The following is a 26,685-nucleotide window of genomic DNA, read 5'->3' as shown; positions in this document are numbered from 1 at the left end:
GGCGGCTCCCTGTGCTTTGCCCCCGGCTGGAGCTGCTGCCCCCCACAAGGGCTCGGCAGAAGCGGCTCGGCTGCCGCTGCCAGAGGGGGCTGCGAGGGGAGGGTCCGGTGGTGGGGCAAGAGGCGTGTGGGGGATGACTGGGTTGGGCTGCTGCGGGCGGAGACAGAGACTTGTGGCGCAGAGAGCGGCGGCGAGCGCAGGACACAGCGGGGATGGGTCACACCCGCGGCACAGCGGTTCATTTTCCTTTTCCACACCCGTCTTCTGCTGCTCCTGCCTGACGGGCGAACTGCGACTGCAGTATCTGCAGCTTGCCGAGTAAAAGTTGTTCCTCGACCTGTTGATTACGGTTAATTAGCATTAATTTTGCCTTAAGTGGATCCTAGTTGTGCTCGTTTTCTCTAGGGTTGCAACTCCTCCGGTCCCCCGGTGCCCTGGGCCCGTGGTGGATGGGCGGGCGCGGGAAGGAGGGAGGGGGCGGCCGGGGCGGCGGCGCCATCTTGTGGGCGAGGGCGCGGGGCGGCGGGAGCGGCCACCGCCCGCCCCTGCCCGCCCCGCCACCGCGGCACGGCCGCACCGGGCTCCGTGAGCGCGGCTCGGCCAACCGCAGGGGCCGGGGGGGGGCTGCCCCCGGCAAGATTTAAGTCCCTGGATCAGGCGGACCTAACATGGCCCGCTCCGCCCTGGCCTCGTGTCAGCCCCAGGCCCGGGCAGGTAGATGTTCTTCTGGAAGGTGTCACCCTGAGTAGATACAGCTCTCCCGCCAGGCGAATTCCCGCTGGCCGCACAAGGAGCCAGTGAAGGAGAACGGGTGGGATTCGCCGGCGAGGCTGGGGCACGGCCCCGAGTGTTCGTCAGGCCTGTGGTGGTAACTTAGTTCCTGGGAATCTTTCCAGCAGGTGACCAGAGGAAAAGCAGCAGTGGGTGATTTCAAAGGCAGACTTGTTTTGCTGGTGAAAGGGAATTAGAGAACTGTCCCCTCCCTTCCCCATGGTGGTGGCAACACCTCTAATTTTCTGTTTTCCCATCAAGTCACTGATCATTCCCTACAGCATTTCAACGGGTAGAAACGTAGTGAGGGCATTGGCAGCTTTTACCTCAGCATCATCCAGCCCTGCTGAGAGGCACTCGACTCACAAGAGTGGTAAAAATGCTGGCAGAGGTACGGTCCTGCTCATGCTGGCTCCGCTATCGCTCCTGCTGCCAGACAGAGGGAGACTCTACGCCCTGGAGTCTGGGGTTAGATGAGTCAAAGAGATTGTGAATCCTCAGAGGTGTACATGTTGCCACTGGCTGGCTTTCCAGCGATGGGGGTTAGAGCTGGTCTCTGACAAGGCAGCAAACGCAGAGCTGCCGTGCTGGGGAATGCTCTGTAGCGCTCTGTGCAGTCAGGCTCGCTGAGCTGCTGCAGCTTTTCTGTGTGCCAGGCGGTGTTTCTCTTTTGGATGGCTGTGGTGTTAAACGCTTCAGCAATAAAGAGGCTTTGTTGTGGTCTCTGCAGCATTGCTTTTGCCTTGGCTAGCAGCAACCTTTTTGTTTGAATTAATGCTTTCCCTGGAGTTGGCTGTGGGGGCATGTGTGGGCTCGTGTGTGTGCCTTGACTTGTGGGTGTACATTGGACACAGCTGTGAACAGGCACTTCTGGTAGGTGCAGCACTTGCCCAAACTTGTTGTTCATGTGTGCTGGAACAATGTGCTTTTCCTCATGGTTGGGAATGCTGGCCACTATTGTGGGCTTTTTAAAGTGCTTCAGTGAAATTAATATCCACTTTTCAGCTATAGGCAGAAACTGGCTTGAATCTACCCCAATCCTGTATTTTATTTCAGGAAGTGTCAGCATTTGCTGCATTAAAGGAAGGACCAAGATGTACAGTCAGTGCTGTGGTGGGTTTGCAGCTGGCCTGGCTGTTCTCTCCTCATCGTGCTGTAGAGACTGGCTCACATGCACCCATGCACTGTATAATGCATGAGTGAAGGTCATACAGTGACCTGTTCCTTTGGAGCTTTTTAATTTATTTCCTTTGGCACAGGTATCTTGGTTAGCTCCACGTAAGTTTTGGGGCGATCAGTTCAGTCCTGCTACTGGCTGGTAATAGCAACTCCCCAGCTTTTCCTCATCTTCCTTGCATTTATGTCTCCAGGGTTAAAACTCAGTTCAGAATCCCCAGACCAAATTGAATTAGAATTTAACATTCAAAGATTCAGGCTCCCTTTAGGCTCTAAGGAACAGAATGTCATCCTGTCTCGCAGTTAATAGCTGCTGGGTAGTCGTTTCAAAGCCATTTCTTTTCAGTGAGCTCTACCATAGCAAATCCCAGCAGTGAAAGTATTTCTGGCCTGGCTGTGCCTTTAATCCCACAGCTGAGTCTTGTGTGTGATCTCTTTTGAAATGCTAGATTTTTTTTTTTAAATTCCAGACAGGGATATTTCTAGGACTTGGCATTTCGAGTGGCACCAGGATTGTTTATAGGAAGAGAACAGAAATGACAGAAGGATGATGTTGACCTAGCAGCCCTACGAACCTACCTCACTTAATCCACTTATCACCCTGAATTCCTGAAGCAGATAAATGCTGATAACAGTTAAAACACATCACTGGCAGGAGCAGCATGTTCTGTCCTCTAGAAATACATCAATACTAGAAATTACAAAGCTGTGTGCTACCATGGGGATGAGCATGATATAAGAGCTGAGGAAGCCCTCACTATTCAGTGGAGTTCTTCCACAGGAAGGTAGTGAGCCTCTGTTTGCTTCTCTCTCCCTGCCCCGACTACCTTGAGGTGCTGTTGAGGCCTGAGAAAGGCTTCTGAACACTGTTGTGACCCCAGAGCCACAGCTGCCTGATCTGTGCCTCCATATCTGAAATGCCAAGTGGGCCCCAAGTGTCTTGTTACTGCTTTTGATTGTCCTTGCTGCTCAGCATTAAGACCTGTGAGGAGTGATTTCCAGCTGAGACCAGCCCCGTGCAGCTCACATCAGCATGTCTTGGGGAGAGGAGTTAGTTTTGGCTAATCTGAGCTAAACCTTCCCTGGAGGAGTGCAGCTGCTGCACCAGCCACACAAAGCCACTTTCTCCTCTCCCCATCTGTCAGGGTTCTCAGAGAGGTACTGGAGCTGTCCCTGGGCATCACGCAGCACATGCCTCCCCCTGTGTCGAGACCCCTTCCTCCAAGGGACCTGTCCCAGTCTGAACAGGAGGAACAATGCTGTAAACCAAAGGTTTTTTGGAGTAAACTTTGTTCCTACAAAGTCTGGAGGGATAAAACAACTGATAGTGCTTTTGAATACGCAAAGCTTACAGGCTCATCTGCTGCCTTAGGTCTTTCCCCACATGAGCACCCCCACCAGTCTCTGCAGCACAGCACCCCATGTGAATGGGCACCCTTGAAGTTGCAGCAAGTCCTTTCTTGTGGACTCTGCAATTGTCTCACAAGAAGTGTGAAAGGAGGAAGCTGCCTAAAGAGAAGCGAGGACCTCTCAGCCACAGGAGTTTTTATGAGTCAGATGCTGCTCAGCTGTTGCACTGCAGATGTCTTAGCTAAAAACAAGCATTCATTGAAAATCAAAGACTCTTCGTGAGTATAGGCGGCAGGAGCCTCCCACAAAACGTGGTTTTTCTTCTTCAAAAGGCTCTCCTTAGATTTGCCTACAATAGATTACTTAAAGCTTGCCTGCACTGCGAAGCTGATTCAGAGCCAGCATGGTGTGGATCTGAAATGGTCCAGCTGTTTGGGACGAATTTGCCGTCTGGTTGTCCTCACTCTGTGAATGTGAGTGCCTTCCTCTGGAGGGACCGAGTGGAGAAGTTGGCTGTGGAGGGCCATTTTATGGAGTCAGTGGTACAGTACAGCCTTTGCTCTGTACTGACTACTCATGAGTATACTGGTTCTCTGTGTTGAAGGCAGAACAGGGCGATCCCCCACGTTGTGGAAGGTGACAAAGTTTGTTGTAAATGCAAGCGGTATTTTACAGCCATCAGGAAGCAAAGCTCTGTGTGTTAAAGTGCTTGTGGTCCCGTCTTTGGACACCCGCTGGTAGGGCTGACACCATCGTTGTAGTACAGAGAAGTCAGCCCTGGTGTGGGGTGGAGTCTGACCAAAAAGCAGAAGAGCTTGCATCTGCCAGGAACTGCTTGCCAAATGCAGTGTGTGTACATCTCGCCTGTCCCTTTGCAAACAGGAGGGGATCGACCAGCTGCCCTGGCATGAAAATACCTGACAAACCCCCACCTCCTTTGCCTTCTGGATCTTTGTGTCTGGGTGCGTGCTTACTGCCTTTGACCTCCCCGTCATGATCCCAAATCCAAAAGTCATCTTCCTGTTTCTTTGGTTGCTTCAGTGTGGAGGTAAACAAATATTTTCTTTTTAATTCCTTTTGTTTACTCTCATGTTTTTCATATTAGAGCAGTTCCAGCTGCTATCTTTTGCTAATTTCCAGAGATCCCCTCTAGGAATTTGCACACTGCTGCTATTTCTGTCTTTTAAGCATTTCAAAGCTAAGAGAGTGAATCCTCAAGAACAAGGGAACGTGGGGAAAAGGGTTAGATAACCTAAATAAAATGGTTTGGCTTTTTCCTTGGTATGTTCTTTTCAACCTAGTTGCTTCTGGGATAATATGAGAAGATGGATCTCTCCTCTCTTTTGTTACACTAGTGCTTAGCTGTGTCTTATGTAGAAACAGTATTCATGTGTGTTCTGCTGTATAGAGATGGGGAGAAGGGTGATGAATCATTTTGAAAAATATGGCCCAGAATAAGCTACTTGGGTTATCACTCCCAGTGTTTGCAGGATTTTGTTACCACCTTTCCATAATATTATTGTAACTAGTGTACACAGGACTGAGCATGTCCCTGGGGACTGTACTGTATCTCAGTTGCTTTTACAACCAAGAACCTTTCTCTGATGTTGTAACCTAAGCTCTTCCTTACTGTCAGGCTGTTGTCCCTGGCTATGTGACGTGTAGAGAATTTTCCTTAACATCTGGTACTTCCCAGCAGTCCTTTCGGGGCAGTAGCTGTGCCCTCTCTCCATTGTTGTCCCTCACCACGAATCCTCAGTGCTCAGCATTCAGCAGTGCTAAGTCTGAGTTGCCTTTTCCAGTGCCAGCTCCTGCTGTGCTGAGGTGACACTGCTGTTGTGATGCCCCATTAGTCCATGGTGACAGAAAAGCAAGCCTGGCTGTGCTCTGGGACAGCTTTAATACCTTGTTATGAGCCTGCTCATAGATGCAGAACTCCAGGGAATCCCATCAAAAGCATAAATGGAAAAGTCTGCCCATCCCCTACTTTCTCGCTCTACCCTTTTTTCCCTCTTCTCATTTCATGTCTCTGAAAGAATCCTCATTTGGTGACAAGAATTGTAAGATTCCAGTTTCCTTTCTCAAAGATCCTCCTCTTAAGTTGCCTTATACGTGGTTTTATATCAGTTGACAAATAAATAGATCCAGAGACTGCCTGATATTGAACCCAGATTTGGCTGGGAGCCAAAGAAGTCCTGTACCCCAGTCTCCTTACTAGCCAGTGGCTCACTCTTAGGTTTTTTTCCTTTTCATTAAATAAAACAGGGAATGAACTGTGGTATGGTTCCTCATCTTATTCGTCCTTTCTTTTAACTTCTGACATCATTGTCTGCTGAGTTGCAGTGATAGATCACTTTAAACTGCCTTGTGTGTATTAGGAGGAAGCCTGAGAAGGGCATGCTCTCATCTCTGGCTAAGATACTGTCACATATAAATACTTCAGATCTGCAGTCCTCTGCAGATAGTTCCCGTAGCTAACACTGAGGCTTGTGCTTTGCTCCCATTTTAGAGCAGCAAAGGTATGGAGTGATTAAGCTGTGGCTTATTTCTCATGGCCCTGGTGCTGGATTCTGTACAGAATATGCAATCTCCCTCCTCACTTGCTATTCAGAAATACACAGTCCCACTGGTAACACCTGCTTGCACACAACACCTTCCCTGCCACAGAGCCATCACACAGCCACATGTAGATTCCCGAGCGTGGTTTATACACCAGGACATGTCCAGCTAGCATTTATCTTGGAAAATTGCTTTCTATTCACCTGCTGTAAATACATTCAAACACCACTGCAAAATCAGTTCACTTCCTGCTTAATTTCCTGTCTTTCTGCGTACTGCTGTTGTATGGAGGAGCTCACAAGAGAAAAGGGGAAGCCTGTGAATGCAGCAGGCTATCGTGGATCAGATAGCAATTACCCAAGAGATGTGACAGATCACACAGGGCACATGCTCTGAATCACTCAGCTTCTGACAAGGGCCAACACTGCGTGCTATGGGTGTGCTTCCTGGTGTATGGTTATTTTCAGAGTGATGCTGTCTGTGGGACAGCCATCCTCTCCTCTCTAAAAGTGAGATTAGGTGACTGCTAACAATTACTACTCTTACAGGAGGAAATGTCGATGTACTGCAGAAACCTCCAATCCAGGTTGCCTTGCTCAAGGAAGAAATATCCATCCCCTGTAAAGTCATCTTCCCTTACATGCCGAAATACACCAAATTTTCAATCTCCTATTACTGGATTAATTCACTGCTTCAGAAGACAATTATCTATAGTAGGGTGGAAAACATAGCCATTCCTTCTGGAGAAGAGAATAAGACTGCTGCCTTATCTTATGACCACAGAATCATGCCACTTGAAAACACCTCCTCTACTGGCACATACTACTGTGAGGTCAAATGGAATGATATCAAAAAAATGGGAAAGGGAGTGTTTGTCCTTATCAGAGGTAAGTGAAAAACCAGAAAGTAAGGGCAGGAGGCTAAAAATCAGCTGTATCGGGCTATGGAAACCTGATCTTTGCTCTTCTTTTTCTCTATCCACACATGCTATGAAGTCAGGTATGAATAATGTTTTATGCCCAATACTAATTGCCATCAGAGTTGAAATGCACTTGGCACAGGTGTTCTGCTGTTCCCAATGCATAGATGGGGACATGAAGAGACAGTAATTTATACCTGCCCTGCCAGATGGGAATCAGGATCTATCTAGGGACCCTGAGCGCTGGATCAGACAGTGCTTTTAGGTGTCAGTGTTCAGAAGACAGTGTGGTTTGTTCTTCAGCAGTGTGACAGAGGCAGCTGATAAGGTCACTCATTAGGGTGCTTGCAGTTACTGCATGTACAGATTCAGCATGCTCAGATTTAGGGACTCATGAACAGGTTATGGCCTCACCAACATGCCTCCCTCTTTTCCATTTGGTACAGGGAGTTGGTTGGTCACTTAATGAGCACACTGGAAAGCAGTGGAAAGCTTGATGCAACATAAGAGGAATGTTAAGAAAAGTGATAAGGAAGTGCACGCTGCTGACTGGCTGGTTGTGCATTAATGACTGTTGGATATGAAGAACTTGTTAATGTAAATGCAAAGAGCTGTGATGAAGTAGCTTTGCTATAGTGGTCAGAGGATACCTGCAGTACCCATCCTCCCAGTTCATGTGGCCTGTGTGCATTCCACCATCTGTCTTTCTGCTCCTATCACAAAAAGACCTTTGCCAACCTCTATCTACCAGATTTCTTGTCTCATATCACCTCCCTCTGTGAAGTAGAGCTGCTTATACCCTGCATCTTCTGTGTGATTCTGCAGCTGCACCCCGCTCTCTGTTCAGTCAGAGTATGTTTTGAAGGGTGTATGCATTTCTGCCACTACATTCTGCACTCCTGCATTTTAGTTTTCTCAAGGCTCTTTCCAGGGTTAAAAATACAGCAGGGTTCCACTCTTACTGTGAACCTTTTACCTTCTTTCTCACAGATACAGGATACATAAATACCTCTTACAGCTGGGAAATCCTCGTTACCCTTACTGTTCTTCTGGCTGTATTGAGCATCACTGCAACAGCTCTGCTTCTGTGGAAAAGAAAGGCAAGTAATAACCAAATGCAAAGCAATACCTGATGCACTCTAGGAATTAATTCAATTTTTTTCTAACTTGGCTGAATTGGAAGTCCCTATCCTGAGATTTTCCATGCTGAGAGTCTGATCCAGTTTATTTTCTTAAGTTTTTCCGAGAAAAAAAGATTACAGGAAAGACAAAATGAGTAAGTGATTTGCCCATTAAAGAAATTCTGGCAATCAGTTTGGCTACAGCATGCTCTGCTTTAGAGCGAGGATTTGACACAGGGCAAGAAGGCACACTAGCAGTGTGCTGGCCTGAGAATATTCAAGGAGATGTAGCCTTGTGATGGGATTTTGGAAAATTGCAGTTTGTGCACACTCAGTCATGGCTTTTATCAATTTACCAATTCAGTTGCCTAAAACTTCTGTAAAGGGGCCAGTTAGACAATAATGTCCTGTGCACCCGAGCAAATCTGTTACAACCCTGATGGCAGGACTTTCCCTATTTCTAATCCTCTGTCCAGATGGAGGTTACTCTTTCAAGGAGACTGCAGCTGCATTCCTGAGCTCAGGCACCATAGCAAAAAAACTCTGCACTGTGATGGGGATGGGGACCAAAGCCTTGGGCATCTGTTTGGCAAAGAAAACACTAAGAGACAGAGTGAGAAGGGAAGGGTCAGGGCAAGGATCCCAAGGAAGCCTGTGCGAAAATTACAAATAACTGTGGGGAAAACAAAAACAAAAAAATAAAGGGATGAGGATCAGACTATATAATCTCCAGGGACACCTTCCATTAGCAGTGGTTCTGTGAGGCTGGAATAACGAGCCTCAGGGGGGAAACTGGGACTGGAATCTGGAGTGAGGAAGCACTAGGAGGGTCCTAAGACTGGATTGACAGAACCTCTTGGGTGACTAGACTAGTGTCCCAGGTTGGGACCAGATTCCAAGGAAGTGCAATCTGGGAAGCTGAGAGCAGAGGGGAGATACCAGAAGTGGGGAAGAAAGGATTTGAAGAGTGGGAGAAGAAAAGCCAAAACCAGAGCTAGAAGATCTGCATGAGATGGACCCTGTGGAAAAACCATCTGGAGTCATGATATTGGAGTCCCTGTTGTTAGGTGAAAACCTACTGCTTCTAGTACTGCCACCCTCAGGTGTTCCAACAGCATCATCTGCATTCTTCTAGAAATCTCAAGGCTGGCCTAAAAATACCCTTACATCTTACATTCCATCATAGAATGGAATATGGGATTGTTGGTTTCTAGGTAGAGTGTGCCCCACGACTCCTTGAAGCTGCTCTGTGCCACCGCAACAGCAGACTCTGCGTGCTCTTTGTGTGGAAGCTGTGCTGTGTGTACAGTCCTCTGACTCCAAGGAGTGTCAGGTTTCAGCACACACAGTCAGAGATCACCAGGCTGAAAACAGAACGGCAGCAGTTGGCAGCCCAGCTACTCTCGTGAGACTTACCTTGCAGGCAGTCTGACGTGGGGGAGGAGTGTAAGAGGCAAAGGGAGTCAGCTGGAGATGAGCCCCCATCTCTGTTTGCCTAGAGAGTGTCTCTGTGGGGATGAGCGGGGGGAGGCACTGTCACTACTCACCAATTGGCATCTCTGGGTTTTGAGGTGGGCCAGTGAATCTCAGACTTATGGCCTCTCCTTGGGGTCTGAAGAGATTGTGCAGTCATTACATTTGCCCTCCTGCAGAATGCAGCCCATATTTCTCACCACAGCTTGCTCAGACCTGCTGGTTTAAAAATGTTTATCTTTAAGAGAAGCTATTTAGCATCCTCCTTAGTTACTAATGGACTGGAAAGCAGTTTGTCGTTTTCATGTGATGTGAATATAATCATCCCACTTCTTTCTGAATTAGAACAGAGATACTTAGCAAAGCCTTCTGCCTTTTCTGCCACTTCTCTTGCTTGCTGAGCAGAGCTAACCCTTCTCTGTGTGTGCATGGAATATGTTCAAGGAGAACTCATCTGATGCAAGAAACATTCAAACAAAGGGACCTTCTTCCTTCAACTCCATGCTGGACTTGTGCATCCATGTATCGCTGACTAGATGTCACCATTAATGATTGTCTGGTGCTCTTCTGTAGACTCTTTGTATTAGGAAAAGCTTCCTCGCCAAATCCTGATAAAAGTAATTGCATTTTGCCTCGCTGAAATTCCTTTCTGCACTATGACCAGTGCCCTGCTTTACTCCCTGTCCTATAGCATTGTTTTGTGCTGCTCAATACTTACACCCTTCAGCCAGTAAGGTTTTGGTTGTGAAAGTGCTTTATATGCACACACAGAGCCCAGTTCTCCTTTCCACTGCTCCAGTGTGAGTCACTGGATTCTACACTTAACCATGCAGTGAGGAAAGTAACCAGCACATGTACAGACACTGCCAACACTCTTTCTTGTGAAAACATTCAGGAGGTGTGCAGACAGCTGGCTTTGATATTACATTGGTATTCATTTTAGCTCTGGGGACATGTGGTTTTCTCCAAATGTGTCATTTGGTGTCTTGTCCTGAGCAGGTGTTGTGTCCTAGAAGGAACCGGCTAAATATCCTGAGACAGAAGGTAGAAACACAGCTGCCTTCAGCCACCCCACCACCACTACCACCTCCTGTCTATGATGTGAGTACCAGAATCACCCTTCATCTCTTCTGTCCACAGCATGGTACAACCCTTCCTTTCCCTGCCATGCTACAGACAGTGCCAGTGTCATGATGTGAAACAGAAGCAATACCTCCATACCTGCCTGTTCTTGCAGACCTTGCCCTGCTTAGCTTCTCTCAGGACTGGGTGTGTCTCCATCCTAGTCCCGGTCATGGCCTCCCCAGTGCCCAAACCTTGCCCCATGCCCTGCTGAGCAGCACCTTTCCCTCTGCCAGCAGCACAGAGCAGCAAGTGTGGGGCCAGGATGGGTTCCTGGTGGAAGAGGTAGAAGAATCTCCAAAAGTCAGGAAGGAAGAGGGACTCTCAGCCCCACTTTGTACTGCAGTGTCACAAGGGCATGGCCTTTCTAGCTGGAGAATGATGCCTCAGGAAAGGGACAGAGACATGATACCCTGACCAGCCCCCAGCTGTTTTGGGCCTCAGCTGTGGCCCCTTCACTGGTGTCAGTGTCACAGACCATTGCAGTCCTGAGCAGAACAACTAGCTAGCAGGGGGAAATGGGCAAGGAGAAAGTCAAGGGAGGCTTTTTTTAAAGCATTTCCCTTTTCATTGTATAGGATCTCCTTTTCCATTTCCCAGACTGTTCCCACTCCTTGAACCCAGTAGCCACAGTGTCATAGGTAGTAGGATTTAAGTGGTTCCCCTGAAATGTCAGGCTAGACCTGGGCTACCTCAAGTAACCATGACTCCTAATCCCATTTACAACCTGTCCAGCTCCATTTTATATGAATTCCTTCTAAGAAGGAAAGGGTTTGTTGTTTTTTTTTTTCCTTGTGAACTGTGGGACTAACAAGGAGGAATAAAATGAAAGTGAGTAGAGAAGGATGTTGCCTGCATATTAGGAAACCTTTCTGTCTGTGAGGTCTATAAGGGCTGGAAAAGTGTCTCCAAGGAAAACCTGTGAGCTCTGCTGCATTAATCATTTAAACTAAACAAAGCGAAGCTCTGGAGAATGTACTACAGAGAGGAGCAAAGATCTGCCAGGGAGGCAGGAGACCTGATCAGGGGCAGATACCTTCAAGAGGATGGGCCTGCCCCATCTCATTCTCACTCTGTGGGGGGAGGGGGGCACTATTTTGTGGCCCTTTAATTTTTGGAGTAGCAGTTTAAAAGAGACCACTATATATTGTATGGGATATGTTTATTCTGGGCAAAAGGCAATGCTTTGGGTAAAGGAGGTTGCAGGTTATAAACCTTTTCATTTGTATCAAGTAATTTCTTTTTAATTCAGGCTTATAAAAATCCGAATGGGTAGTTTCCTGCTGAAGTGGATGATTTCTGCAAGGAGACAAAAAAAAAATCAAATCCATTTCTCGCTCAGTCGGCCTCGTCATGCATCCTTAGCTCCATCTTAATTACATGTTTCATCATGTTATTCTGTTCAGGCTCCACTAAGGCTAATATAGCAAGCCAGCAGAGCCAGCCTTAGGCACAGGCAATCCCAGGAGCTGGCTGAGCCCCTGTGCTTGCAGGAGCCCTATGGACCTGGCCCAAGCAGCCTTCCTGTGAAGCCTGTTAACCACACACCAGCTGTTCAGGGCTCCTGGCCAGCCCGGTGTGCAGGGCAGGTGGCCTGGCCCTCTTTGGCAGGGCTGCAAGCAGCCTGGGACCACCTCCTGTGTGCTGGGGGTACGAGTCTGCCCACGGGAGTTTCCTGCTGTGGAGCAACTGCTGCAGTGGGGGGGGGCTCAAAGCAGCAACTCCTGCTCCAGACAAGGCACAGGCTGAGAGCAGGGCTGTGATGTGCAGAGCAGCAAGCACGACCCTGCATGGCATGATTGGCTGGGGGGGAGGGAGGGTGAGAGCCCTGGGATGGAAACCTGCATTGGATGGGCCCTCAGGACAGATGAAGGGAATAGAAAGTTGACAAATCTTACTTCCTTTGAATGATAACTCTGATGCTCCACAGCTAAATTTTATTTGGGCTCTGCATGGTGTAAACTCAGCCCTGCAAACTGTGTTTGAAACTAGGTGAGTTGTGAAAATCTGTTGGTGGATGTTGAACTCAGTGCTTAATTCATGGGGAAGGGAAAAATCTGTGATCAGCATTAGGGTAATCTAAGGCAAGGAAAAAAAGGAAGGACAAGTGAGAAGTAGCTCCCAGTGGTGAGATAAAGAAGGAGGTCAGAGATCAGGGGCTGGACAGGAGACCAGCACATGCTAGCTATGTTGTCTGTGTGGGAAAGCAAGAGGTTGGAGTTTGGAGGAAGGTGAGGCCAGGGAAGCACAATGTCCTCCCTCCCTGAAGCTGGGAGCAGAAGCAAGAGAAGGCAGCACTGGACATCAAGGTAACAGATGCTGTTGGAGCTGGCTGCCACAGCTCATTAAATGCTCTGTGTTATCCTACATGGCAGCAGGCTCATCCCTGGTGTGGGAAGGGTCCTGACACACTTTCTGCAAAGCTGTCCTGCTGCACATTCCTGGGAGAAAATACCTTCCCCAGTGGCTCTTCTAGGTGCCACTATGTATTTTGTGGTCCTTGGGGGTGGCTGTGTGCAGTGAAAAGCATACAAGGTAGAAAAAGCCTGGTAATAAGGGGGCAGCTGGGAACCCAGTTTGTTCTCTCTGTACTGCCTTCCTTGACCTCTCTGTCCTCCTGCAGCTGTAGAGTAGCTCTGCCTCACTGCACTGCCCAGAACCAGACCTGTATATCCTCTGACTTCCAGCTTAGCTGCTCAGTTAACGAGCAGCTTGGAAATAACAATCTGAGGGACTTGCTTCATCTGCTTTACACTTCAAACAAGCTTTTTTGAGCAGCAAACAGAACTCCTGCAGTGCAGGTGCAGTCAGGTTCCAGAGCACAGGAGCTTTTCCAGGTGTGAGGGGGACAGGAGGCTGTTCAGGGATAGGAAGGCATCTGTCAGCAGGGAGGAGAGTGGCCTGTGTGCCTTCACTGTGACAGTAGCAGGTGATCAGTGACCAAGTAAAAGTAATTAACTTGCAAATGGTGGTTGGAGACACCAGCTCTCCAACTGACCGGAAAAGGACCAGCATTGTTAACAGCCTGCATGGGAAGAAGGCATGTGGAAGGAAGGGAATCGTTTCTGGCAGTTAAACACCTTGCTTGCAAGTAGCTGCAGACTGGAGTAGAGAAAGAGGCTGCCTGTCCTGCCAGGGGGACATGGAGCCAGGCTTCTGGAAGCTCAGCACACAAGATAAGGTCCTCACTGTGAGCATCACAAAGAGAATTGAAAATGAGTGTGGGGAAATAGAATTTTCTGTGTGCACATGTGCACATGCAAATGGTGGGGATGTCTGAGTAGGCAAAGCAGGTTTTGGGGAGCAGGAAGCAGACAGGTGAAATAATTTGACTGTTTCCAGAGTAGCAGTGGGAATGTGAGAGTCATGTGGTGCCCCATTCACTGTGGTCAGCTCATGTCTAAGTGCCTGTTTATTCCAAGGCTCATTCCCCAGTGCTGCTTCTGTATGCTCTGGCCCTGTTCAAAGCACTGTCCTGCTGGCCATGATCCTTAAAGATGCTGAGTGTTTGCAACTCTGCATGAAATTATGGGTGTTCAAGTGATTGGCAGCCCCCAATGAAGCCTCCATGTTTTACTCATCCTTCTCACTGCATTTCAGGGTGCCTGGCTCTCTCCACTAATACCATCTGCCCCTCTTGCAGCCAGAGCTCCTCCCATCTTCCTGTTGCCAGAGAAACAGCCACCTTGGCAACCTGCTGTCATCCTTGAAACACACATGGAAAAGTCCTCATGATTGTTATGTTTGATCCTTCAGGCAGATCTGGAATATCACTCAAGCTGACATGCACCTCCTGTGACACGATTACCTGGGGGAGAACGGGTGCATGTGCATGCAGGGTGTGTGTGTGTGTTTCTCTGTGCAGCTGAGTGGGACCGTGGTAATATTTGAGGGCCTGGGAGCATATGGATTTTTTTATAATTCTCTGCTCACTCAAAGAGGAAAGGAGAGTTCTGGCTTGGAAAAAAACCAAAACAACAGACAATAAACAGAAATTGTATTAATTTTCTGCAGGTTCTGTGCTTCTGACCCCCACCCTCTCCCATTTTCTCACTTTTGTGTCCCCTGAATAAACACGAACAAGAACTTGTGGTTGTCAGGCACCTAAACAGTCTTGGGTGGTGCAGAGCGCTGCCTCTTACCTGTGGTCCCCCTGGTGCACAACTTTGCATTCTGGGCCAATTTTGGAGCAGAGTGAGGCAGAGGCATTGGCATTCTTCTCCACTGCATTACACAGGGTAGGCAACATCAAAGCCTGTCTCTGTAAGCCTGAAAAAAAGATGATGATGCAGCTGCACTGTAGGTATTTCAGGGGAAAAGGATTTTCTGTTTGCCCAAGTTAAGGTCAGGTACTTCAAAATTTTGGAGGTGGCAGGGGTCCCTAAAAAATGTCTGGCATGATATGGGGAGCAACCCAGTGGGTAATTAGTTATCTTAAACCTAAGTATTTTATTTGACACCTACTTTCTTTTCTCTTCTCTGTGCAGAGCCTGGATGTGCAGCAAGTTGATGTCTATTCTAGCCTCGAGAACAACACAAACAACCCATCACACAGAAAGAATCCTCCAGGGAAGGTAAGGGCCAGGGCCATGTTCTTGGAAAGTTCCCATATGCCCTGGGCACCTGGGGGAAGAAACCCCACACAGTCTCATGACCTAGCAGGCAGTAAATGTGTCTGCAGTCCCACCAAAAGAGGAAAATGAGATGTGACATGCCCTCACCAGCTGGGCTGCACATGCAGCCTCTCTTCCCTCTTCCAGCAGAACCCTGGCTCCTGCAGCTCTACCAGTTCTGGCACTCATGGTTTTGTGCAGATGCTTTTCTGTGTGACGTGTGCTGAAAGGCGCCAAGGGGTTTGGCATCACTGCTCCCTCTGAACAAGACAGGCATTCATGAAGAGTTGGGCAGGTGCTGGTCCTGTTATTGCCCTTTCCAGATTATTTAGGCAGCTGAGACATCCTCTGGGCTGAAGGAATCTGTGCACCAGCAGCAGACCCTGAACACAACTTTCCTCTCGCCAGCATTAAGCACCTGAGAGCCATTTCATGGTAGCAGAGGCTAAGATGGTTTGGGCAGAGGCTGGGCTTACACAGTCTGTGCTGTCAGCCCTGGTGCTCAGGAAAAGGCAGTGTGGATATGTTTTGGACTTGGATCTTCTTGTTGGGCTGAGAATTATGAGTGAGAGATAAGGAACTAAATTCACTCCCAGTGAAAATAGAGGCAACTAGGAGTATGCAGGTGTAAACCAGTTGTGGGGGCCACATGAAGCAGACCAGAGGCCCGTGCAGCCTTCTACCCTGCCTTTGGCAGGCATCAGTGTTTCATATGGACAAAACTTGCATCAGGCACCCCAGGGAGCATTTCCTTCCTGTCCTCAGAACCTAATTTTTCTTTTCTTCTCCAGACCTCTTATCTGCTTAAAAAAATATATCCTCTTCCAATGCTAGAAAATGTTCCTGGAAAACATCTGCTCCTCTCTCCCATTAAAGTTATTTTGGGGAGATTTGCCTTGGTTGTACCAGCCTTCTCTTTGATTAAGGACATGTGTCTAAGACATTTTCACAACTCCCACCTTTAAGGAAAAGATGGTCTAAAATCAAGCAGCCCCCTTTGTGTCAGAGCTACTTGCTGTGTGGTCTGGTCCCATGGCCACTGGCCTCCTGCAGTTACTGCTGTGACACCACCGTGGTGGTGGTAGCAAAAGCAGTGGCAGGCTCCTGGTTATTGAGGGGATGGATGTGTTGTTCTATATGGGCTTGTCTTATCTGATGCACTGGAAAAGACAGCATCCCTCCATTTGTGTTTTGCTGCATTTTGAATTATTTGGATAGGGGCCCTCTTTCTGATCCTGTTTATTCTTCTGTATACCTTTACCAGCTGCTCCCTCTGAAATGATTCAGTCTGGATGGTAAGATGAAGTATGTGTGGGGTTTTTCCCTACCAGGGAGCTGTCTAGGCTGTGCTGAGTTGCTTGTGTGTGGCCCACACCATTCAGCCGTTGCTTGGAGGGACAGAGGGTCTGTAAAACAGAGCAGCAACAAAGCAACAGCAGAGGAGCATCTGTGTGTGAGTGGGTCTGGCACTGGCAGCCTCAGCCAGGGTGGGGTAGAGGTCAAAGCAGAGATGGGAGGAAGAGAGGAGAAAGCAGAGAGGAGATGGGATGGACTCTCACATTGAGAGCAGACAATTCCAAGTGTCCCCAGTTCTTGTGCTGCTCTGGAGGAAGGGAGGTGTGAATGGCAGGATCCCATGAGCTCAGCACGGGAGAGTTTGCACTGTTCACTATGGTTGCAAGCACTTTGATCAGCCTCTCTTAGTTATCCTGGGCTGTGATCACTTGAGATGCTTGTCCTCCAGCTGTCTTTGCCAGAGCATAGGAGGGTGTTTTCCCTGAGAGTGAGACTTGTGGGTCAGTGGGTTTGGCCTGTGAGTGGGAGCTGAGATTGCTCGACAGTGGCTCACTCTGCTTCAGAGGGTCCAGCCCAGCCCTTGCTGTGGGAGGCTGCACAACTGAGGGGGAGCTGTAAAGGGAAACAGGGCAGAAAGCCTCTGTAAAGAGCATTTGCAGGCTGTCACTCTGGACCGGTGGCCAGTTCGGATAGCAAGGGGTTAATCCTGCATGATTTGGAGGTGCCTCCACTCAGCACTTTTGTAGTGTTTCCCTTTGGTGGTGGCAACGGAGAAAATGCTAGTGTAGGTAGGGCTTAGTTCAGCCGGTGGCATTTTAGCTGCTTGCTGTGTAACCTTGCTTACAGCAGGCCTGTGCCACACAGCACTTAAAATATCAGTCTGTCAGCGCCTTGTCTACACAAGGAACGGTCGTGAGGAATAGACTCAACTGTTGAAGAAACAGGATTGAGGAGGTCAGGGAATTCCTCCTTCACAGAATCCAAAGTGATTTATTTTCTTACTGAGTCCAATTTTCCCTCCCCTCCCTGTCTGACAGTTTTTTGGGGAAGAGTGACTAGTAAAGGAGGCATCTTTATCCCTTGGGCTGGATTAGTCACGTTCGTCTCTGGTGGAGCAGCATTTCTCACTGTAGTGGCTTCTGTTTCAGCAGATCACTTATAGCCATTCCTAACAGAACAAATGTCAGTGTCTGCTTATTAAGAATTAATTCATCATCTTTTGAATAATTTTCCTCCATTTCTTTTTTCTCCTTTTCATCATTCTGCAGACCCCTAAGAAGCAAGAAACTCTAGAAGAATCCTCTGATACACTGTATGAGAATATTTAACAGGGAAGATACCTGACCCTATGTGGACCAGACATCTCTCTGTATAGCAGAGCTACTCTCTTACATCCCTGATGAGATGCAGATACATGGAGAGATCCACACTGACTTCAGAGCACAACCGCGAGGGAATTGTGAACCCCTTGCCCCTTCTAAACTGCCCTTCATTAACAACAGAATGTATCTGTTGAAATCCCTCGGGGCTCGGTCTGCATTGATGCAGCAAAGCTATTTTGCAGCAAAGCTGTTTGCTGCAAAAGAAAAGCTGCTTTTGTCAAGCACTTATCTTGGGAATGGGCAATCTGTGAAGGTTTCTCTCACCTGCCCCGGCTGAAATACTTAACTGTTGATCCTCTGCAAGTGGTAGCACAATCCGGAGATTTCCCTGCGTGCTGGCTTGATGTTCCGATCTCGACCTGCAGCCGCCCATCTGATCCTGTGCTTGTGGCTTTGCTGAAATAGCCATCAGGACCTCATGCATGTTTTAATCAGATCCAAGCATCCACCTGCCCATTTCCGTTTCTCAGGAACCCCACAGCAAACGCGCTTTCTCGTAATCTGCTAATCCCATCAAGTAGTCACAGATGCCTGCTGCGACCTTACTGGGGCGACTCAAATCAGTGCCTCTAAGAAAATGCTTCCCCTTCAGCAATATCAGCAGTGAGGACTGGATGCACTGATGGAGATAAAGGTGGAGGAAAGGAACACAGAGAAATATCCCTTCCTGACAACATGTCTCAGTGACAGTGCCCATTCCAGAACAAGAAAAAGGTTCAAGGAGGGGCGAACGTGAGGAAACTCCCCTGCTGGGGCTGCATAAGCCAGGCGGGTCTGGGGCCAGGCTCCAGCCTGCAGAAGTCCTAGGGGAGCTCCCCAGTTTCCTTTTCTTCTTGGCAGTGAGCATTGTTATCGTTTGGGATTTTGAGCCTCTGTGGGAGCAGGCATGGTACCTCTGCCCCACCAAAACCAATCCATTGGCCTTTGTTTCAGCTGGCTGTTGTAGAGAGTATAAAGCTCCTTTACCCCTCCACCATACATTATTGCCAAGGAGATCAGTTCTGAAGCTTAGAACTACTGGAAGAAGGAGGAGGGAGGCCTTAGAAGTGAATTTGCTGTCCAAGTTCTTTCTCCCCTGTCAGCTGGAACTTGCCTACCATTTGTGTTGGTGCATATTCTGGTTCTGATAGGGAAGGAGTTACATTAAATAGCTGTATAACATGATCAAACCACCATATCAAAAAGCTGAGGCTGTTTTATCTCATATTAAAAAACAACAACGAAATAACAACCAAACAAAACCAACCCAAAATAAGAATATGCAGCATAACTTGAGAGGAATTGTAGAAACCTCTTTAAAGAAGAAGATCAAATTAAAATTGAGCTCCAGGGTCATAGGACCCTCTCTAGCTGAAGATAATGTTGCTATGTATCAGAGATAGAGGCTGTGGAAAATGTCTCCGGGGCCTCCAACCTTCCTATACCATGTTTAAAGAGATAATCCGCTTATTGCTTTGCTCTTTTTATTAGAAAAGATTTCAAACATGCAATTTGGACTTTGTTTAACCACAGAAAAATGTTTTTTCTCTTCCCAGCGCTGAGGAATTCATTTAAGAAAAGGCAATGAATGGACAGCATGTCTTATTAGATCCATTTATAATTTGTAAAGTGATCACAACAATTATAAATATTTTTGAAGTAAAACGTTTTACATTTTACTAATATGACCAGGAAATGTTTGTGTTTGTGGAAGAATTTACAGAGGATTGTACAGGTATAACAATTCCTTTCCTTAACAAATTTGAAGAAATGATGAGATGAATTATAAATATGTTGCAGTGTGGCAATAAAATATTCAGCAGATGCTGGTGGATTAGATGAAAAGTAAAAACTTTCAAAATAATGATGGTTAGGTTTTGTGTTTTAAATTTTATAAATGTTAAAAATACTGGATGCTACTGGAAATTTCCTGGCAAGGATCTCTCTTTGCAGTGAGTTGATTTGTCTTGTGTTTCTGTTACCTTTTAAAGTAGCATGTTTCTTACATTTAGGCCTGAACAATTCTATATTAAAAAGCTGAAGCTGTTTAAAATAAAACATAAGAGAAAGAACAGTATTTGGAATGGGAAATGCTATTCTAGAACAGTCAGTGCTAGAGTACTGGAAGAATCACACCAGGTTCTCATCAATTAAGTGAAAAATTAAAAATTCCTAAGGAACACTGGCAAATGTGAGGATTTGGGCTGTGTGCCAAACTTTGTCAAAATCAGGGTGGGGGTTGCTGTGTTGATTTCAATGGCTTTTGGGTTGGCCCTGTGAGGAAGGCTAAAAGGCTGCTGCATGAGAAAAAGGAAGTTTAAAGCTATGAAGCCACAATCTAAAATCACTTCTTTAGTATATGCACCATGGGCAGCCACAGCAGCAACAGCTTGTGTAGAGAGAAAAGCATGAAGCAGAAGGCTGTGAGAGCAGGGATGTTTTTAAATGGTATGGGGTTTTCCAAGGTGGTATGAGGAAATGCCTAAAGGCACAGGTAGGAGAGACTATGAAATATCATTTATATACTATTGGTATAACTACTTTGTAGCAGAGATTTGTTCAGGGAAAAGGCAGTCACTTGATCTTTTTGTTGTCATTTGGTCTTTTTGTCTTACCTGGCCCTGTGGCCCATGACCATAGGTGCAAAAAATGAGTGTTACTAGCAAGAGGAAATGTATTCATTTGTAAGTGTTAGGCAATTGGGAAAAAAAAAAAAAAAAAGGAAATTATGGCTCAGTTTCCCCAGCTCCACAAATGTGAGAAGCAGTGACTGGCTTATTGTGATCACCCTATACATTTTGCTTTAAACTGAATGCTGAGAAGGGATTCCTGTTAAAAACTGTGTCTCTAAGGGCCTCAGCTTGACTTGCTTCCCCCAGCATGGTGCTGTTATGCACAGAGCAGGCTCCCTGGTAGTGGTATAACATTTGATTCCCAGGTATTGAATTATCCTTTTCTATTGACAGGATTTCAGGGAAGTGGAGGCCTGTTATCAAAGTAAGCAGTGGTGTGAGGTGGAAATGCACTGCCTGCCTTCTTCTAAAGGAGGTGCTGTGTTAGGACTAGGATCCTTTGCCCTCATCAGCAGACATGAACCTTTGGTCCTGAGAGTGCATTGCTACAAAGAGTGTTGGTGACACTGAAATCATCTATTCCCTTTAAATAGACTCCTTCATAATGCTTTACAGCAAATCCTTATTTGAGATGGCAGAAACCAGGGTGCACTTGAGAGGTTTGTTGATTTGATCTTTTTCTGTGGAGGACAAGCTCTTGCATGGACACTGGTTTGTCATATAAAACAGTGCAAAGTATATTTTGCCTTTATCTGCAGACAAGACCTTACTGTGATGGATAATGCCAGTGAAACACGTGTCCAACGTGTTCTCCTTCATCACTTCTGTCTTCTCTTCTTTAGCCTTCTCAGGGGTCTCTACTGCAAATCATCTCTGAATACCCAGCTGGGGCTGGTTCTTTATCAAGGGAAGTGCTTGACTGCAAGGACCCAAAAAAATTGGTTACCATGGCTCTGGTTTACACTGCTGTCCTACCCAGCAGTGCCTACAGATGTGCAAGTCTGGGCCAAGGGCAGGGGTCTCTTGTTCCAGCTGGGCTGTCTCTTGGGAAGACTTGGTGTTCTTTCAGCCCTTGGCCATGCCATACGATGACCCCGAGAGACAGGGATTTAGGGAAGGCAGTGAGTGAAGCCACCAGATGGTGCCCTAGGTCCTGTCTGCTCCCTTTCCTGTCCCCTGCGTGCCCACATGCCCCCGCCAGCTTCCCTGGTAGCCCTCAGACCACAGACTCCCCAGGGGTGGGCAGCTCCAGCCACACAGAACATCCCCAGGCAGGAGTGTCTGCTGCCCCTGGGGCTGGTGACTCTGGCACTCCTCAAAGGTCTGCACCTTGGCCCAAGTGCCACCAGCACCTGTGAAGAGATGGGGACAGGACAGGCTCCCCTCTTTTGCATCCATGACATCTGGAGCAATTGCTTCACCAGGTACCAATGCCTTGGCACAAGACTGCTCATGCAAGGGACAGGAGAGTAGCTGCTGACACCATTACTGGGTCAGAGTGGCATCTGAAATGCAAAATTAGACAGATGTTGGGGGCTGCTTGGAATTTCTACCACTTTCTTTCACCATTTGGAAATGGCATCTTATCTTGGGTTTGGGAAAATTTACTGTGTGTCTGTGGTGAAAAAAAATCATTTGCACCATATGCTGCTTCTCTTTTTTACTATGTCAGGAAACTGATGAAGGCTCAGATATTGCTCTTTCTGTGTTTTGGGATTCTGTGGTGGTCAAGATGTGCAATGCACAGTGAATTATCATTGAGAGTTTATAAAGAAAAAAGGAGCAGCTTAGAGAGCACCAGTGATCTCCAAGAGAAGAATGAGAATCTTCAGTGTCTTCTCTTGCTTAATTCTTGGGCAAGCCAGGCTCCACTTACTGTGAGGGATGAAATGTTTTTCTTTCTTAATGATAAAGTAGAAATGCAGATTACTATTAGTAACTAGTATGTCACTAGGTCCTTCACTATTAATAACTAGGCCTGTAAACTGCTGGATTGTGTTGTGAGGTGTGAATCTTCAATGTTCATAGCATCTGTGCATCACAGAGCTGCCACTGTGCAACTGTCTGGGGACAAAGTATGATGGTGCCCTGACAGTACCAGGCAGGTTCCTGTGGGAAGTGACACGGAGAAGCTGATTCTCAGGGAAGGACTATTTCAGCAGGAGGGGAGGGCTCCTGTTCCAGGAGGAAATCTTTCTCTCTAGCTGATGAACCTCTCCTGGAACTCCTCTTTTCCTTCAGCTTTTTGAAATATGTGGGTTGTGTTGTATCGCTCTGGGCCACATGAAGATTTGGATATACAGCTGGTAGGGCCAGGCAGGTCAGCCACCCTGCTTTAAAGAGTTAGAACGTAATTATCCAAATTGGAACAGGGTGAACATGAAAAAGCTAACATATGGGCTTCTTCAAAACGTTATGTCTTTTAATAACCTGTCAGGGCCTCTGGTTTCTATCCCATCTGAAAGATTAATATGCCTACAATTTTGTGCAATGATATCTGAGCACTTCCAGGGGTAATCATTGTATCCAAAATACCTGTGACACAGTGAGCTTCCCTCTCTTGTGAGAGAATTAGTGCTGTAATGCCCATAATGGTGCTTTTGGCACTGACAAGTACTATTAAAATCAGAGGTTTCAGAAGTTCTTGCAAGGCTCAGTATGTCATTTCAGCTTCATGCATGGAAAAAATGGAGACTCAGGAGCTTAAATGACTTTTCCAAGACTACAGAGCATCAGAGGTGAAGTTTTGAGCAGAATTCAGGTTTGTATATTCTTAATTCTATCAGGCTGTCCAGGAAGAAGACAGTAACTGGGTAAGTAAGAGCTACTGAGCTACTTAAAGTTTAGGGGAAAATGAAGTTTCTTCCTGAGTCACCAGCACTGGGTTGTGCTGTACTTTGCTTTTCATTTTTGATTTCTCAGACCTGCATCTGCCTAGCTGAGGTAGCAAAGCTGCAGAAGAAGTTACTTCTCTCTTTTACAGAGGCATCCATCATTTTGACAATAAGGAAAGCTCATCAGATCCAAATTACCACGGAAAGTCCAAATATGTATGCCATAATTCTCCAAATAAATGTTTACAGAGGGAATGTGCTGAGTGAATGTGCTCATCCAATCCATGAAGTCTTTCTGATTGCTGAAGAAGTTCCTGAGCTCATGGAGAGAAAAGCAGATGACTGTAGCTGAGTTGCAAAGGCTGTCTCCACTCCCAAGGAAGGAGGCAGGGAAGTCCCTACCATCACAATTAGATACTGGAGAAGGAGGTGTGAGGAGAGCTGATAATGCTGACAGTTATGTGAATGGAAATGCTTGCCATTCTTTCGAATGTTTAAAGGAAACCACAGTTTTGAAGTGATGGAATTCCTGCTCAGTTGGGTTGTTTATTCAACCAGTGCAGTGCAATCCTGTGCTGGCACATGGGGGAGAAAAAGCAAAACTTCATCTTGGCTCTCTTGGGATTTCTTTACACTTTCAGACTCATTCAGGTAAAGGCAGGGTGTGAATCTGAAGTATGCAGTTCTTCAGCATGGCCCTCTGTACAGACTGGCCCTTGGCTAAGGAATGTGCAGAACGCAGATGGGGGTTCTGGAGGAACCACTTTAATAGAAGGAATTGTAACTGTTCTCCCCAAAAGATTTAAGATCTTGCTGTCCATAAAAATCAGGTTAGCTATTTTGGGTTCTTGCAGAGCTAAAATGAATGCAGCATCTCTCATTTCCAGTCATGATAAGTCACTAGATATCAATTCTTAATTGCTTGATTAATCTTGAATTTTCAGAGCTGACAGTGCCTGTCCAAGCACTTAGACAAGAGCTACATTTAAAAGAAAGGAGAAAATGCTTATTTTTTCTTATTTTTTTCCTTTTCTTTAAGCATGGTCTGCAAGGTAAGAGCATGAAATTACAGAGATTTGTAACATATGTTGTCCTGAGAAGATGGACCATTAAGCAGAGTGCAAATAAAGTAGTCACAGGTTTGTGAAAAGCTGGGGGGGGGTGATGAATTAATTTTAGCATATGCTTCAGCAATTCCTTACAAGATTATGTCAAATATTAGTACATTTTTGCTGTATATTTGTGTGTGTTAGGCCATGTTTTTCATTTACATAAATAAGTAGAAATGTTTCCTTCATGAGGATAATGACATTTCTATGTAGAGAAAGACAATTTAAGGTCAACACTTATGGTGGACTACACCTTTGTGTGCTTTGTGTATGGATGAACTGATAATGATCACTGCACATGCCTCCCTAAAGGGTGGTATTAAAAAAATATAGACCAAATTAAAAAGACATTCAGACTCCCTACAGAACATTTATAAAATTGTTTGGGCTTTTTTTTTCCCCTATTTTTTCTTCCTCCCAACAATGAGTGTGTGGCACATCTGGGCTTAGCAGTGACATGGTGTATCAGCCCTTGCTTTGAAGCAACATATTGAACTGTCAGGTCTCTTTTTCTGTATAACGGGCAGGCTAGAAAATATGATGGCACAATGTGATGGAAAGGTGCTATGGGTGCAAGCTTTCCTATGTTACATCTTTTACATCCTATCTTGGTTTCATCCCTCAAACTATGGAATAGTAAAGATTTTTTGCATTCTAATTAATGACTGTATCTGCCACAGACCTCGGAAGAGGTTAGTGCTGTCCAGGACATCTACTCAAAGGTCTGTGTAATCCAAATGAATGTATATTAAAATATCACTGCTGTTTTTTGCAGATGGTGAGCCAGTGACATCTCAAGGAAGTCATAATGATAAAAGGGAAAAATTCTGACAATAGACCTTCCTGCCCACATCCCCTCTGAATACAAGACTGTCTATGATTATCCACACGGTTATTTTGGTCTACAAGTGCCTCCAGCAATGGTGTGGAGAAGGGAGATTTCCACATACTGGGCTGGCACCTATTGCTCTGCAGATGTCCCAGTCTGTGAGCAATTACATGGTCCCAAAGGCATATTGTCCTCATGTAATCCTTTCCTGCAGTCAGGGTTTCTTTAGTGGTTTCTTGTGTGCTTTGCTCCATAGTCTTGTGTGAATCAGGTGATGGGAGGTCCTGTGGGATGCTATCTTGCAGTCTTGTAGATCAATGTTTCCTTACTTAATTTACTTTATACCATTTATACTCACTCAGACAACCCTAAACATTCTGTCTTGCTCCCTGGTGCTTCTGCACCCCTGAAGTTCTCACCTGCAATTCCCATGATGCTCTTCACAGTTGTTACTTGGCCAACCTACACATGCTGTAATCCCTTCCATCTTTTTATGTTCGTCTTGTTTTATTTCCCTCCAAGTTGTTGACATGTAGCTAGCACCGCGTTGTCCAGAACTAAACATGTCTTCGAGCTGCGGTCTCACTACTATATTAAAAAATGGGACTAGTGCCTGTATCTCTGAGAAGAGGTCTCTCCCTTTACAACCCCAAATTAAATTAACTGCATGATTTTTTGCTGCCATATCACATTGCAAAAACATATTAAATCTGCTGTCTACTGTCTCCCTGAGGTCTTCTGGCATTTCTGCTTTCAGTGCTTGAGCACAGATGATTCCTCTCTTCACCTCAGTTTCTGTCTTTCAGTAGCTCATATGTTGTACCTACTGCCTTTGTAGACACGTGGGATCGTTCAGGGTTCCTCTTTGAGGAACAGCAGTGTGATTCCTTACATGTAAGTAAATTAAATTCCCTCTCCTTTTTTAGCATGAAATAATCTGTCTCCACCATTTCCCTTCCAGGCTGTCCTATGATAATCTGCCTCAGTGCAATTAAAAGGCATATTACTCTTTTTGGTTTCCAGATTTTCCTATTTATAACCATATAGAGTGCTGGCCTGTATGTTAATAATCTGCCACAATCTGTTTGAACGTCGCATACTGAGGATCACAGGTTGAAACTCTTTTTCTGGAGAAAGGAAAATGCTGTTCTTGCCTTAGGAAGTTTCTGTCCCAAATGTCAAGAATATGGATTAGTTTTTCTTTGGTGGGGAATGGCATAGTAAAATGTTGCTTTGTGCGGGAGACTGTTTCTATGGGTGGCACAACAGTCTGAAATTAGCTTCCTTGGGAAATAAGGTCTGTCTGTCACAGAAACTGCCATTGTCCTCATTTTCTGGGGTACAAACACAGAGCAACATGAATAGAGGAAAGGGGACGAAATCATCACAAAACCAAAACTTTGCTCCATGCATCGTTTTCTTCCTGTGGAGAGAACAAAACAAACCCCCTTCATATGACAGAAGGTAGTCAGATCAGCTAATGCAGTCCTAGAAGATACCTGAATATTATGTTTATGAAAACAGTGTAAGTGATACAGAAGGGAATACATTTTATCATATTCTACTTCATAGATAAGAG

General features: G+C 46.3%; 1 protein-coding gene across 2 annotated transcripts; it reads left to right on the top strand.

The window, feature by feature from the left end:
• Positions 1 to 600: 600 nt before the first annotated feature.
• On the top strand, positions 601 to 19,827 carry NFAM1 (NFAT activating protein with ITAM motif 1). Of its 2 annotated transcripts, XM_063154666.1 has the most exons (7): positions 601 to 899; positions 4,180 to 4,345; positions 6,405 to 6,743; positions 7,766 to 7,875; positions 10,369 to 10,470; positions 14,979 to 15,065; positions 17,669 to 19,827. In XM_063154666.1, the coding sequence occupies exons 2-7, from the start codon at positions 4,291 to 4,293 to the stop codon at positions 17,726 to 17,728; spliced, it is 753 nt and encodes a 250-aa protein (XP_063010736.1). In that variant the 5' UTR covers positions 601 to 899; positions 4,180 to 4,290; the 3' UTR covers positions 17,729 to 19,827. The 2 variants fall into 2 exon arrangements, with proteins under 2 accessions (XP_063010736.1, XP_063010737.1); XM_063154667.1 differs by lacking the exon at positions 4,180 to 4,345.
• Positions 19,828 to 26,685: the final 6,858 nt, after the last annotated feature.

The sequence above is a fragment of the Melospiza melodia genome, chromosome 4 (assembly GCF_035770615.1).
Source record: "Melospiza melodia melodia isolate bMelMel2 chromosome 4, bMelMel2.pri, whole genome shotgun sequence".
Lineage (NCBI taxonomy): Eukaryota > Metazoa > Chordata > Aves > Passeriformes > Passerellidae > Melospiza > Melospiza melodia.
Note: the sequence above shows the minus strand (reverse complement) of the source record. Positions and strands in the feature narration are given on the sequence as shown.

What these genes read in the sequence shown, in the direction of transcription:
- NFAM1 (XM_063154666.1), top strand. Translation starts at nt 4,291, where the DNA reads ATGATCCCAAATCCAAAAGTCATCTTCCTGTTTCTTTGGTTGCTTCAG. An exon ending in TTGGTTGCTTCAGTGTGGAG is followed by an intron (nt 4,346 to 6,404) that starts GTAAACAAATAT and finishes CTACTCTTACAG; the next exon opens with GAGGAAATGTCGATGTACTG. An exon ending in TACCACCTCCTGTCTATGAT is followed by an intron (nt 10,471 to 14,978) that starts GTGAGTACCAGA and finishes TTCTCTGTGCAG; the next exon opens with AGCCTGGATGTGCAGCAAGT.